The sequence below is a fragment of the Panthera leo genome, chromosome B1 (genome assembly GCF_018350215.1).
Source record: "Panthera leo isolate Ple1 chromosome B1, P.leo_Ple1_pat1.1, whole genome shotgun sequence".
NCBI classification, from domain to species: Eukaryota; Metazoa; Chordata; class Mammalia; order Carnivora; family Felidae; genus Panthera; species Panthera leo.
The window spans coordinates 185,141,736-185,156,359 of NC_056682.1; the positions used below are offsets into that span (position 1 = coordinate 185,141,736).

Below are 14,624 nucleotides of genomic sequence, written 5' to 3' on the forward strand. Positions count from 1 at the left end.
TTCCAATTCTGTAAAACAAAATACAATTTGATTCTGTTTTTCGTTAAATTTGTTCTAATATAAGGATACTAGCTAGCATAAAGTAGAAGGTAATAAGTTAGAACGTTTGGAACAAAGAGAATACTTAATACAGTTTTTAAAATTCCACCAAAATATTTAAGTATAATTCCATGTTTATATTGGGGCACCTTTTGTAAGTAGTGCCTTGTTATCTTACTGAATGTATTAACTTATGAAAAATAGAGTTTATAATATGATTGCAGTAAAAGAAGCAAGACAGCTTTTTACTATTAAAGTTTTAAAATGTAGGCTCTATTAAAGGTAAAGTTTTATGGGCATCGGGGACTTTAACTAGCATTCCTTTTGCAAATAGTTACTGAGTTCCTTTTACATGGACTTCTAACACAGCACTGCTGGTAAACAGCTTCAAAGTTTCAGTGATCAAGAAAGTTGAGAATGCATGTATTTATGTGAGGGTAGATCATGTTACCTGTTTTTGTTTATTTATTTGTTTAATGTTTATTTTTGAGGGGGGGGGGGAGTATGTGCAGGGGAGGGGCAGAGAGGGAAGGAGAGCGAGAATCCCAAGGAGGCTCTGCCAGCACAGAGCCCTACATGGTGCTCAGACCCATGAACCTTGAGATCATGACCTGGGCCTAAATCAGGAGTCAGACGCTCAACCAACTGAGCCACCCAGGCACCCCCATTTTACCTGTTTTGATCATGCTTGACATTTATTCACGTATTTGACTTTCGGCTCAAGCTACAGTAGTTTTATAGAAGCATTAAAGTTTGCTCATCAATAAATTACTTGTATGCATCTTTTGACTAAGACTTAGAATTGCTGTTTTATAGATTTGATGTTATTAAAATCCAGCAACTATTCTTTAATTTCACTTAGTTTTCATTAATTTTGTCCATACAAATAGCTGATTTTTCTGTAGCTTATCTTACAGTTTACTAATTAACATGGCTCAAAGCATACACTGCTCAATAAAAAAGAGAAATGGCCCTTGTGGAGATGGTTCTGTAGTTTTAAAGAGAGGCTTAATGATCCACTATCTGAAGATAACTTAGTGTGGTGCTGCTGGGACGTGTACAAATAAAGAAGTTAATGTCCTTACTGAAGTGGCGACCCCCGCAGAGTTCCCTGGGGACTAAAAATCCAGACTAGTTGAACCTAAGTGCATTATTGTGTCCAAGTAGAATTCAAGTAGAGCAACTCAACGAACTCTGAGTTCTACTTTCAAGTGGAATTACTGAAATAAGTCAAAGTGGATTTCTTTGGAAGGCGCGTTACTGAGGGGGAAGAGGATACATCTAGATGAAGGTCTAATCTTACTTAACACTTCACATAAAAACATAAAATTGGCAGTGACGTCAAACTTGTTTCCACAGAGTTTATTCTACATTTAGGGGTTATTTACCTGGAATAATTGCTTGGCCAATGAGGTTTGAACACTTTTTAAGGTTCTTTGAGTGCGTATTGCCATGTTACAGTCTAGAAAGCTTATCCCATTTATATATATTCCCATTGTTCATATGTAGGTCCCTTGATAAATTCAGGATCATTTTGTGTTCTGGCCAGTTCCTAATTAGATCATATGCCACTTAACATCTAGAACATACTTAGGCTTGCATTAGTCCACTGCTAAGGTTTCAAGGGAGCTGGGTAACTTTTATCATCTCCTTTATTTGTTCTCAGGCGTTATGTATGTAGGTTTTCTTTCGGCTTAGCTAGTATTGCCTCTCCATCTCTAGTAGTAGAGTTATTATTAGAAGAAGCACCCTGAAAGTTGTACAGTTTGTTATGTGAGTTTTTTCCTCATTTTGTCCCCAAACCTACCTCCCATGGTTTCAGAACCCTGCCTTTTTTCTCCTAGACACCTTAATAATTATTAAATCAGTATGGTAGGCAAGTCCTGCTCAGATGTTTTTTAACCAATTTTTCTTTGGGGAAAAAACTTGAAAGTCCTATTTCTCTGGTCTTTTTTAACATTACTTTGACTTTTGGGTAGCAGTAGACTATCGATAATGACCTGGGGTTTGCCAGGATGACCTAATCCTGTGATTCTTAAGCACTTGGGGAAATCACAAATCCACACCTCCTTGTAAGTACGCTATGATTTGTAACATACACACCAAAAGGAGATGCATGCACATGAAATGAAATGATTTTATGGAGGAAAATTATTTTTAAGTAACTCTAAAGAATTGATGTCATCAAGAAATTTTTATCACACTAACTGTATTCTGTTGTAGAAGAAACCTGTGAAATGTAATTTTTTCATTTCCTCCATTGTTCTAAATATATATCCAGAACCATAGTAATTTCACCCCAGAATTCCAGAAGACTCTAAGAAATCACAAGCATGTATCTGGTTCTGTAACAAGTTTATAAGGAATTTTTACATTTTTTATGCAATTTTATTTGTTACAACTTTGTCTTATCTAGATTAATATGCAGGAGTAAAAAAAAAAAAACGGTAATTGAGGTTTGGGAGTGTTAAAAACCTTTCCACTAGAACTCATCTTTGCGGGCTTGCTCCCCAGCTCTGCCACCTGACTCCTAAATTCATTGCCCCTTCCACCACAGGACGCTGACTTTGTAGAAGAATATTAAACTCAGGATAGTTATTCAAATTCACCTGTCAACCTTATATGCTTTGCTTATGTTTGCTTCAGTTCTAGCGATTGAGCCGTGTGCGGATCATCTAAATGTCTTGAAAAATATTTCAGTAACCTCAAACCTCCATGTTTCTTCTCTGTTTGCTAGTTAGCAGTCTTTGCAGCTGCCCAGTGAAAAGAAGGATTTTGGTTTTAGATACGTGAATGATTCTAAAATATTACCCTGTTAGTGGCTCCCTAGTAAGCTTTAAGACCTCCATGATGGCCTGGCGGTACGAGTCCTTTAATTTTTTAGTTGTGCTTATGGACATTTCTGCCCATGTGCTCGAGTTTGAGCTGAGTTCTTCCCGGCTCTCTTGCGGCAGATGCCACCCTAGCCTCGAGAAGTTTCCTAAGTGCCGTTTTCTCAGTAAGCTTCCTTTGTCTTCGCTGTGGAATTAAACCCTTTTTAAGTCCCACAGGGAATCTTTGGCGTCATTTACACTTTCTGTCCATGTCTAATCTTCCTTCACAAAATGTAAAAGCTGTAAGAGCAGGCTCTATATCTGATTCATCTTCTGTGTCAACTGCTTGCATATATAGGCATCTTCCCTTAATGGCAGTTTTCTGTTCCTGAAAATCAAATGTTCTGGGAAAAAATACTAATGAGAATCCCATTTACTTACTGTTTAAGAAGAAAAATTGCATGACATGTTAGTCTCAAAGCCCAACCAGTTTCCTAAAATGTATCTAAAATCCATCGTATATTTACATAAAAAAAAAACTAGCTACCATATTAGTATGTAAATGATTTAAACATTATTCCCTGGCAATAAAAGGTTCAAATGATTCTTGACGGTTGGTATGCAGTGATGTTTTGTTTGAGACTGTACTCTTTTTAGAAAAATATCTACAGTTGATTCTTAAGATTTGCCAGATCTTGGAGTAGAACTTGAGATTTGACCCCCCACCCGCCCCCTAGCCTTCACGTGCCATTTTGTTTAAAATGTTGAGTTTTGGTGATACAAAGTTTCCTTATAAATATTGTCAGAAAATATTGAAATATTGAAAGAAAATACTGAAATGTTGTAGAGTTTGGATAATAACCAAATAGTGTTCTGTAAGGGAGGCATTTCTGTAAGGTAAGCTTGTGTTATTTCGTTATTTTTCTTTCGATGCTATCCTTAGGTTTAAGAAATCAAAACATAATGTGATTGAATGATAAACTGAAGTAATAGCTTTTGTTGAGAAAGAAATTTGCTGTAATGGACTAAATGAAATTTTGAATTGAGATCTTAAATGTTAATTTGTCTTGATATTGCATTGGCTGTTAAGGATGAAACCTTATTTTTAGTTTATTTACTGGATTGAAATTCATTGTTCAGTAGAAGTTCGTGGCTATTTTTTTTAAGTTTATTTATTTATTTTGAGAGAGCCGAGAGTGAGCGAGCGCACGTGAGTGCAGGGGAGGGGCAGAGAGAGAATACCAAACAGGCTCTGCACTGTCAGCAAGGAGCCTGATGCAGGGCTGGAACTCAGGAACCAGGAGATCATGATCTGAGCTGAAATCAAGTGTCAGATGCTTAATTGGCTGAGCCACCCAGGCACCCTGTCATAGCTATTTTTACTGTCATTTGAATTTTACCTGATTTGTAATACAATTTATGTACTATTTATTTCTTAACAGGTAGTTGTGTCAACTAACATCGCAGAAACATCTTTGACAATAGATGGTGTGGTATTTGTGATCGATCCTGGATTTGCAAAACAGAAGGTACATATGTTGGTACTTTAGTTGTATACTTTATTAAATTAGTGTTAGCTTCACAGTACTTACTATCTACTCATGTAATGACTGGAATTTACTTTTTAGAATTTTCTGTTGTGTTTTGTTTTCAAACGTCAGTGGTGATGAGCTCTTTCTGTTCTAGCTGGCTCTCATTTCGTAAGCCCAGGCATGATGTTTAGTCCTAGGCTGCTTTTCTTTTTCCTGTAAGATTGCTTTGGCCTTTTTGTTTTTGTGTAGCAATAAGGGAACAGGATTGTCATCCCTGTAGATCAGTCACTTCCCCTTTGAAATTAGGGATTCTGTTATTGCTAGGCATAGTATCTGAAAAGGTGTTAATTTCTAGTTTACAGTACTGAATACCAAGCACTTTGGCCAAATGGAGTGACTACTCAGTAAATAGTGTGTTTGTTCTGTGATTCACAGATCTTTGATTATATTTGATTACATTTTGTAGGTATAATTGGGAGAATTTGTTACACGTAGTGTTTGTCTCTGATGGAAATTTTTCTCTTTAAATTGGCAGTATGTAACTGATTTCTTGTGGATTAGGTTCAAAATATATTTCTTGAACGTTCACTGTGAACATCAGGTGTTGAAATTGACAGGTTCTTTTCAGGCGAAAGCTTTCAGCGCTGTTTGTCCACTATATTAAAGCAAGATAAAACTGGTAGAACTGAAATTATTTTATTTATTAATTTTTTTTAACTTATTTTTGAGAGGCAGAGACAGAGCATGAGTGGGGGAGGGGCAGAGAGAGAGAGAGAGAGAGAGAGAGAGAGAGAGAGAGACACACATAGACATAGAATATGAAGCAGGCTCCAGCCTCTGAGCTGTCAGCACAGACCCTGACGTGGGGCTTGAACTCACGAACTGTGAGATCATGACCTGAGCTGAAGTCGGATGCTTAACCGACTGAGCTACCCAGGTGCCTGAACTGAAATTATTTTAAATTCGGAAGAAAAAGATGATGTAATCTCTGTGTATAAGAGCCTTTTCATCTTAGCTTGAGTCTTCAGAATGATAGAGTCAGAATATCTGAAAGAAAGTTAAGGCACAGGATGACTCATTCTCAGTTTCCATTTCAGTGTGATTTACAGCCTTCATTAATACTACTTTGTTTATTGTGGGTTTAGCTGTGGACTTTGTATACTTTATGTTAGATTACAGTTCTGTGTTTAACTGAAGAAAAAAATTCTGAACGTTATTTCCATTCCAATAGGTGTACAATCCTCGTATCAGAGTTGAGTCCCTTTTGGTGACAGCCATTAGTAAAGCTTCAGCTCAACAGAGGGCTGGTCGAGCTGGGCGTACCAGACCTGGGAAGTGCTTCAGACTTTATACCGAGAAAGCTTACAAAACAGAAATGCAGGTAAGGGGGTTTGCTGTATACTTACTATGTGTTTGGAAGGTTAAGTTGAACTTGTTACCAGAAGAAAATTGTTTTATTTACCTCATCCTGCCTTTTGGCACCCTTACCTCCTTACTTTTTCCCCGAGAGAGATTTATGGTGTAATCTACCAGTATAGCTCTCTGTTAACAGTTGCAAGTTGAAGTGAACAGCAGCAGAAACACTTTGAACCTTATAAAGCTAGTTTCACAGAATCTGATCCCTTTCGGGTATGTTCCACATGTATTTTTCTCCTGTGATCAGTGGTTTAGAAGTAATGCCAAAGTAAATAGCCAAAGAGGCAGAGAACAGATATGTTTTGTTTTCTGGAGCAAGAGGATTAAGGCATGTTTAACAGAATAAACATTTTTGTTTTTTGCTAGGATAACACCTATCCTGAGATTTTGCGTTCTAATTTAGGATCAGTAGTGTTACAGTTGAAGAAGCTTGGTATTGATGATTTGGTGCATTTTGACTTTATGGATCCACCAGGTATGAATCCTCAAAGCGTATTTTAGCAAATGTTGTAACCAGAATTCACTAGTTCTGCATTGTATTCTTTACCCACACGCACAGACGCACATAACACCCCCTTTTTTTCTTCTGTGTGCATCCAGAGAAGTCTTGTATATTAGGATTAAAACTAAGGAAGTGATAATTATATGAGAAAATTTTTCTTAATTGTTTTCTTTCCTTGGAATAACTAAATTATTCTCGGAATTATTGATTGCATAGGAAAATGAGAACTTTCCTTATTTTTTTTATTTGAGAGGAAGAGCGAGCGTGTGTGTGTGTGTGTGTATGTGTGTGTGTGTGTGTGTGTGTGTGTGTGGCATGGGTCAGGGAGAGGGGCAGAGTGAGAGAGAGAGAAAGAGAAAGAGAAAGAATCCCAAGTAGGCTTTTCGCTCAGCACGGGGTCTGATGCAGGGCTTGATCCCACAACCCTGTGATCACGGCCTGAGCCGAATCAAGAGTCGGATGCTGAGCTGATTGAGCCACCCAGGCACCTCTGTTTCTAATTTTATTTTTGTGAACAATTATTTAATTTACTTAGGAAGATGACAGTTTTATCTCCTGTGCAGGGAAATTTTGCAAGTTTATATGATTCATAGTTTGCTAGATCTCTGTAACTGAATTTGATGACAGGTTGAGTTTTGAGTTTGGTCCACTGTAGAATGAAAAATGAGATTGCTTGTAATAGTTTGTACTTTATCACATTTTTGCTTATTAAGGCAGTTTGTTTAATAGATTGCCTTTTCCCCAGCTCCGGAAACTCTGATGAGAGCCCTAGAACTTTTGAATTACCTGGCTGCTTTAAATGATGATGGAGATCTGACCGAATTGGGATCCATGATGGCAGAGTTTCCTCTAGACCCACAGCTCGCTAAAATGGTTATTGCAAGTTGTGACTACAACTGTTCTAATGAGGTCCTATCTATTACTGCTATGTTGTCAGGTAATAGAGGGAAAGGAACTAAACAAAGCCCAGCTCTTCACAGTTTGGGTGGACTTCACATTTGGTTTTGTTTTTTAATATTTAGCATGATAGCGGATTTTATAGATGGTTTTGAGGAACTCATTTTGTTTCCTAAATACCTTGTAAATAGCTTTATAAAGACATAATATTTACAAAAGTAAAGTAATTCGTTGTGCACGAAATATAGTAAAAACATTGGCTCTCTTGAGTGCAGTAAAATTGCAGTAAGGGAAGAGTACGTCTGAACACAGTTGTAACTGACTTCTTTGATAGGTCCGTCAGTTTTGCGGTTTATTTGAAAGCACGAGAAGAACCTGTTCTAGTACTTGGCACTGTTAAGTGAGCCTGAGACAAACCCAGACAACTGTCCTTAAATTGAGCTTTTCTAGTGGCAGTCAAACAAAACATGAATTTTAAACTTAGTATCAAATAAATAGAAGTAGTAATGTATAATTTTAGGCTTAGAATCTAATCTGATAATTCTTTTACAGTGGCAGAAAGCACTTGATCAAAGAAATATACCTAAAAGATAAACTTGCTAATTTTGGAAATTAGAGCATTAAGCTGAACAAATCATGCTGTTTTTAGTGGCAGTAAAACATAGTCCACGAATGAACTACAACTTGGAAATTAGATTTTCCAAAAAGAAGAAATACGGCTCGTTACTGTTCACTGATGCTCACAGCTAAAAATAGAAGACATCTTACGTTTTTACTGATGGTCAAAGTATTCTATACTACTGGTTCCAGTACTGGGGAGAATGACTTCCAGTTTCAGAGTGGTTTATTAGTCTTAATTACAAACTTAATGCCTCAAATGATTCAAAATCTTACATGGAATTAAAGGATAAATTTAAAAGATTTCTAAATATAGCAGTTTTGGCTTAGTTTAGATGTATGGTATGTTTTAATGGTGTGACTTTTTTTATTTAAGAACTAGCTAAAATGTTTTTTTGCAGAGTTATGACTGATCAGACTCAGAGCAGATGGGCAGGGCAGTATCGAATCATTTTAATAAAATTGTAGTCTCACTTGCGGAGGTGGTGGTAGGTTGTTGTCTGCCTTTCTTACATGTTTTTGTTAGATGCTCCCAGTTGTACTTCCACAGGATTTTAGTTTGTAGAGAAAGTGTGGGGCAAGAGTTAACAGACTGTTTGTGTATTTATTTGTTATCTGCTCGGTTTTTATTCTTCCAGTTTCTCTATCAGGCATTCTATATAATTACCATCGAGTGAGTCTAGATTATTAGGCTTTTAAAACAACTGGTCATTGTGACACAGTTGAAATCTTCCAACTGTATCTTTTACTTGTAATAAGGAGCTCTGCAAAACGTAGGGGTTTATTAGCATATCAAGAAAATGGACATTTATGTGTAGCAGTCATTAAGCATGACGCTTTTGGGGGGACAGTGTTAAAGGGTGAGGAAGAAGTCATGGAACAAAAAGTTTGCCCAGCTTATAATGCTTTGATTTTCATTTAAATAGTTTTTGAGGTTTTCAGGTCCTGATGTAAATAATGCAAATCAAGGGCCTTATAGGGTGCTACTTATTCCCACTGTTAATTCTGGGAGCTAGTTCTCATTAACTTTCACATCTTTGAGAGGTTTCTGTACTTTTACGTATTACCTTGCTTCAGTTACATTAAGCAAGACATTTAATTATTACCTATTGTGATCATGTGTCATTGTCTCTCTTGGCTTCTTTGGTATCTTTTTAAAGGGGAAACTGTATGGGAAAGTAAATTGATACTGTATTTGATCTTGTTGTTGGTTATTCCCATTATCTTCTATCTGGACTGATCATTTATACTTTTTTATATTGACAAGGTTTTAAGAGCTTTAAAAAAATGTGTTGACAAAAGTCCCAAGCTGTTAAGTATTTTTATTTTCATATTGCTTTTATGACTATGGAATTGCTAAAGTGAATTAAGGAAAGTTGTATTTTAAAAATGTAGTGCACGCTTTGTAACAACTTAAAAATTTATGTGAAATAACATCAAGGCTCTAAACAAATACTGTAGTTACATATTTTGATGACCCTTGAAATAATGACTGTTTCAGACTAATTGTCAACTTTTTAAATACTGGATTTTGCTTTTTATATTGAGGTTTTGATTCAAATAACAGTTTTTTTTTTTTTTTTTAAACTTGGGACGTCATTCTCTGATCTTTTTATTAAAATGCTGGAAAACTAGGCTGAATCTCCCCAGCCTTTTTGAATTTTCTTAATTCAAAGGCGGTTTAACCTTCCACCACTACTGCTATCCTCAAAACCCAAGATTTCATGATATTTTTTATGTTTACATATGCTTCTGCTCACCGGTGCTAATAGTGATACCCACCAGTTGGTAACAGCCACGGCACTAGGGAAAAAATTACAGTAGAAACGTGCCAATAGATCGGTTAGAAAGTTGTTTTTAGCCCTGCAGGGGGGCAAATAGAGCTTCGTAACTTCCCTAGGCACTCAGTGGATTCGACGGATGGCCTTTTGAAAAATTACATTTAGCTTAAAGGCTATTGACACCATAATTCTGGTTATTGGTAGAGCTATCGGCACTGGTTTTTGAACTAAGTTGAGCTTTCTATCTCTAGTATCTTGATGGCCTTCAGAATAGCTGTTTTGATGCCTACTTTTAGATCTAGTTAAAATAATCAGGTACTCTGTAGCTTTGAAACCCTCTTGTCTTACAGATGTGGTTAGGTGTTGATGTACCAAATCAAGGTAGTAAACAGTCCAAGATGCAGTTGGAGGCCATCCTGCCCTGCCCTATGCTCTGTGAACTGACCTAGCTAGGCCTTGTTCCTCTATCTGTGAATGCGTGACTCATCGATATGGGCGTTTGTGTTGGGCCCATACCAACCTTGTTTAGTCCCACAGTGTTTTGTTCGCCCCACGGAGGCCAAGAAAGCCGCAGATGAAGCCAAGATGAGATTTGCCCACATAGATGGAGATCATCTGACACTGCTGAACGTCTACCACGCTTTTAAACAAAGTAAGTGTAAATTAGATTGAAGGCACTCTTTTGTCTAAATGTCACTTGCAGCGCATAAGATGTTTCTTCATCTCACTTTCATTTATTATCCGTGACAACTATACATTAGAAACCCAGAGGTACTTTAGGAAAAACTCCTGACTAGCATTTAAAATAGAAATTGTCTGTCTTTTTCAAAGTTGTTTGCACTTGTAATCAGGGGGAAAGCACCGATTATAGAAAGCTGGAAAATACAGGACAGTAAACACAAAATATCAGTATAAAATTTACTACTAACACAGACATTTTATATACTTTCTTTTACTGTTTATTTTCATACCGTTTGTATTTTTGTAATTTTGTATTATTTATAGAATCTTTACTGCTTAATAATTTTACTAATAAATAGCTCTTAAATAAATATAAAACTGCCAAAACAGAAGACTGGGCTGCAGATGTGAACGATCATTCTCAGGTACAAGTGGTCTATAAGCGGAAGGAAAAGTCAACTTTACTTGCAGAGTTCAAGAAGAGCCATTATTATTGAGAGGTACCATTTTCTCACCTATAAAATTGGTTACAGAAAGGAGGTTATAGAAAAATAGCTCTCAGGTGTGTAGGAGTAGGTTTAGTGGAACAGTCCTACACTGAGGTGGGAATAGAAGTTGATGTTGTCTTTATGAAAAGCAGATTTTATGTTATCAAGAACCTTAACAAGTTCATACCGTTTGACCCAGAAATAATCTATGCAATTATCTTGCAGTATCCTGTGGACACAGATATAGTTAATGACTTCACCTCAGAATTATTTATGATAGTAAAAAAAAAAGGGGGGACTACCTAAATTGCCCACGAGTAGAAAGATGGTTCAGTGATTTATGCTATAGCCACATGGTAAAGTGTTGTTCTAACTTTAAATCATGTTTTCAGAGAGTATTTAGTGACGTGAAAAACATTTTCCAGTTGTTTGAAAACAAGGAAATGCGGTAATCAAGTTACTGCCTGATACTGTTGTTGGAATCGGCCATTTATAAAAATTAGAAAGTGAAAGAAAAAAATGCAGAAAAAATTGAAACAGGTTGTGAAAATGTTTGATATGTATGTATCAGTTTACCTGTTGGGTGACACGCAGTCAAAGAATGGTAGCTTTACATCATCACCCTTTACCAAAACTGGGGTTCACAATCACTGTTGAGTCTGTGTTTTCTGCTGTTAAGAAAATGGTTCCCTAATTTATAGCCTTGATAAATTTTTCACCTCTGGTTTTCTTTGCAACTCATTGTTATCTCATAAAAATCTCTGTATACGCCTAAAATAGTGTGTTGATTTTGGCACATCTCCTTTGGGGTGGGGGTGAATTTATTTATGTCAGAGTCTAAAAGTGCTGGAGAGCCCGTGAGTGGAGCAAAGAGCAGAGCTGCCAGAGTCCTGCACGTCTGTGCAGGTAGGAGTTGACTAGAATTGATAAATAATCTGTTTAAAAAAGGAAAAAAAAAAAAAAAGATGAAGGCCAGAAGGCCAGTATACAGTTTACTTCAGAACATTTATCCCTCTCATGTGCAAAGTATTGATAATGCATCATGTTTAAAGATTTTATTCCGATGGAAACCAATTTGACAGTAAATTTCATATATTAAAAAATAAAAAATAAATAAAAAATAAAAAAAAATTAAAAAAAAAAAAAAAAAAAAAAAAAAAAGATTTTATTCCGGGGGTAGGTCAGTCCAAGAAATACTCTGTATTCCTTTGTGTGTCGAAGTCTACCGTGGTGGTTGATGCTGGGCGACCACCAGACACGTAACCTGTGGACGCACTATGAGAAGAAGTGGGGGGGGGGGGAGGGCCTTGGAAAGGAAGGCTCCTGTCCCGTCAGAAGGAGCAGATTCATATCCATCTTGCCTCTCAAAATCCTTTGGTATCATTAAGATACTGTTTCAAGTGAGATTTAAAAGATGTCTAAAGGAGCAGCACGGGTTTTTACCGTATGGTCTCACAAGACATTTGAATGTTCTTTTATTTTGTTCTTTAAGTTTTGATAATTGGCACAGCAGTCAGCGTATTTGGATTTCATAATTTGCTCTGAAAATAAAGTTTAGGGCGCCTGGGTGGCTCAGTCGGTTAAGCATCCGACTTCAGCTCAGGTCATGATCTCATGGTTCGTGAGTTCGAGTCCCACATCGGGCTCTGTGCTGACAGCTCAGAGCCTGGAACCTCCTTTGGATTCTGTCACTCTCTCCCTCTGTCTCTGACCCTTCCCTACTCTCTCTCTCTCTCTCTCTCTCTCTCTCTCTCTCTCTAAAAAATAAATAAACATTAAAAAAAATTAAAGTTTGGATTGATAATAGAACTATGCATTTGGATTTTAAATATGAATGTAATAATTCAGAAGTTTAATACTTCAAATGATAAAATTACTAAATAATGCTTATCTTTACATGTTGGCAGTTGGGGGCTTTCTATGAAAATATTGTACAGTAGGTATCTATGAAAGTTTTATCCTACCTTTTTTTTTTTTTTTTTTTTTTATTTTCCATTTCGAGAGAGAGAGTGAGTGAGCACTTGTGGGGGAGGGGCAGAGAGAGAGAATCCCAAGCGGGCTCTGGAGGGTCAACACAGAGCCCAGCATGTGGGTGGAACTCAAGAACCATGACATCATGACCTGAGTAGAAATCAAGAGTGGAACCCTTTACTGACTGAGCCACTCAGGCTACCCGCCCCCCCGCCCTCCCCCTCAGTATGATTAGTGGAGGGAGTATCGTGAGTGAGTGGTAGCATCCACTTAATTAGATACTTGATGCTTGTCTACTACATGCTTCTCACTGCCATAAGCTGTTGGGTGGTTTTAGACCTTTTGTTGTATATGCTGGTCTTAATAAATAAGGTCAAAGGCAACAGAATGACTGAACACTTGGTAAGTGTCTCCAAAGGATTCAGCCTTTAATTACTGACCTATTTTCAAATAAGGAGAGCCATTAAAAAAATAGTGTCAGACTTTGAGATCTCCTTATAATACTTGGACATTTCATATCCATTTGTTGAATTTGGAGTATTTTCACTAGTTTTTAAATGATGCTATGTTTTAATTAAAACAAGTATGTTTGAACAATAGCAACTGTGTTTCAGGTATTAGTCAAGAGGAACCCTTTCATTACAGACGATGGTTGATTATACAGTGCAGCTAAAATTCATCTTAATACTGTTGAAATAGAAACAAGGGGATTTAAGTTAATTTGCAACACCTTGATTTCTGTATGTGTATATATGATTTCACTCTGAGATGATTGGATTTTAGATCTTAAAAGTAGCTTACTGGATTGGTAAGAAATTTGTAACTAGCATTATTTTAAGAATATGTTCCCATTTGTAGGTTTTATTTATCAAACTATTTCTCACGATTTAGAAAATACAGATAGTATTTGTTTATTGACAACTTGAATTGCCATTTTGTTACCCTTTAGGGTATGAATTCTGAAATTTAGAACTCCAGAAAGCTATACTCGTGGGCAGAGTCTGCACATCAACTTCCCTTTACAAAAGGCCCCCTTTTTTATTGTCTCAGTTTGGACATTACCATTGCTTTTCAGCTCAGTACATTACAGCAGCATAAGCAAGAATACCTCTAAAGCATACTTTCTTTGTCTTCTCTCTGGAAGATATTTGGTGCTTTGTTTAAATGTCAGTAAGTTCAGATGGATACTGCTTCTCATTCTAGATGGGTGAATTAATGGTCTTGAACACATCAGTTCTTCAATTGAAAGATCGTTTACTACCCCACCTACCCACCCACCCTTTCTGAATTGTGGCTGCATTTTGTAATGGGCAAACATTTATTAATATATTGGTTGTTTTTTGAAAAGCAATTAAGAAAATATTGTATGTTATAATTGGTAGAATCCTAGAACTAAGGAGAAAGGAAAGTGCCAAAGATTAATGTACATTACAGAAACGGTAGGAAGGATCAACAGTTTTGATTTTTTAAGGAAACCCGCCCCCATTTCACAGTAACCCTCTTAGGTTTATTTATCAAAAGGCCTCTGAAGTAAATAATGAAGTTTTCCATTGTGACTCTCTGGGACATAAAAATGTCACTGTATAATATTTTCTATTATGCTGCAGTTTGAGCTCTTTGATTAGATGAGAAGACAGTGGATTGGTTGGAAGCTTGTCAAGGAGTCATCAGTGGAGAGATATCCCTTTGATAATAAATAAATACATGGATTGAAATTATTTGAAGTGTTCAGCTTTGTTTATTAATACTAATTAATAAGCCTTGTTTATTAAACATGAGTGGGGATTCCAGACGTCCTTATAAACTATATCACTTGTGTTTTAATTTTTTTTACTTCTATAATACAGCTCTTTATTTGATTGTAAGTTTTTATTTTAATTCCAGTT

The 14,624-nt window shown here is 36.5% G+C and overlaps 1 protein-coding gene across 1 annotated transcript in view; it reads left to right on the plus strand.

Moving 5' to 3' along the window:
* Positions 1-14,624, plus strand: part of DHX15 (DEAH-box helicase 15) — a 61,824-nt gene that overhangs the window by 41,443 nt on the left and 5,757 nt on the right. The window contains exons 7-11 of the mRNA XM_042936787.1: positions 4,295-4,381; positions 5,616-5,765; positions 6,167-6,275; positions 7,048-7,239; positions 10,128-10,250. Coding sequence (XP_042792721.1) covers positions 4,295-4,381; positions 5,616-5,765; positions 6,167-6,275; positions 7,048-7,239; positions 10,128-10,250 — 661 coding nt within the window. The remainder of the gene's footprint in view (positions 1-4,294; positions 4,382-5,615; positions 5,766-6,166; positions 6,276-7,047; positions 7,240-10,127; positions 10,251-14,624) is intronic.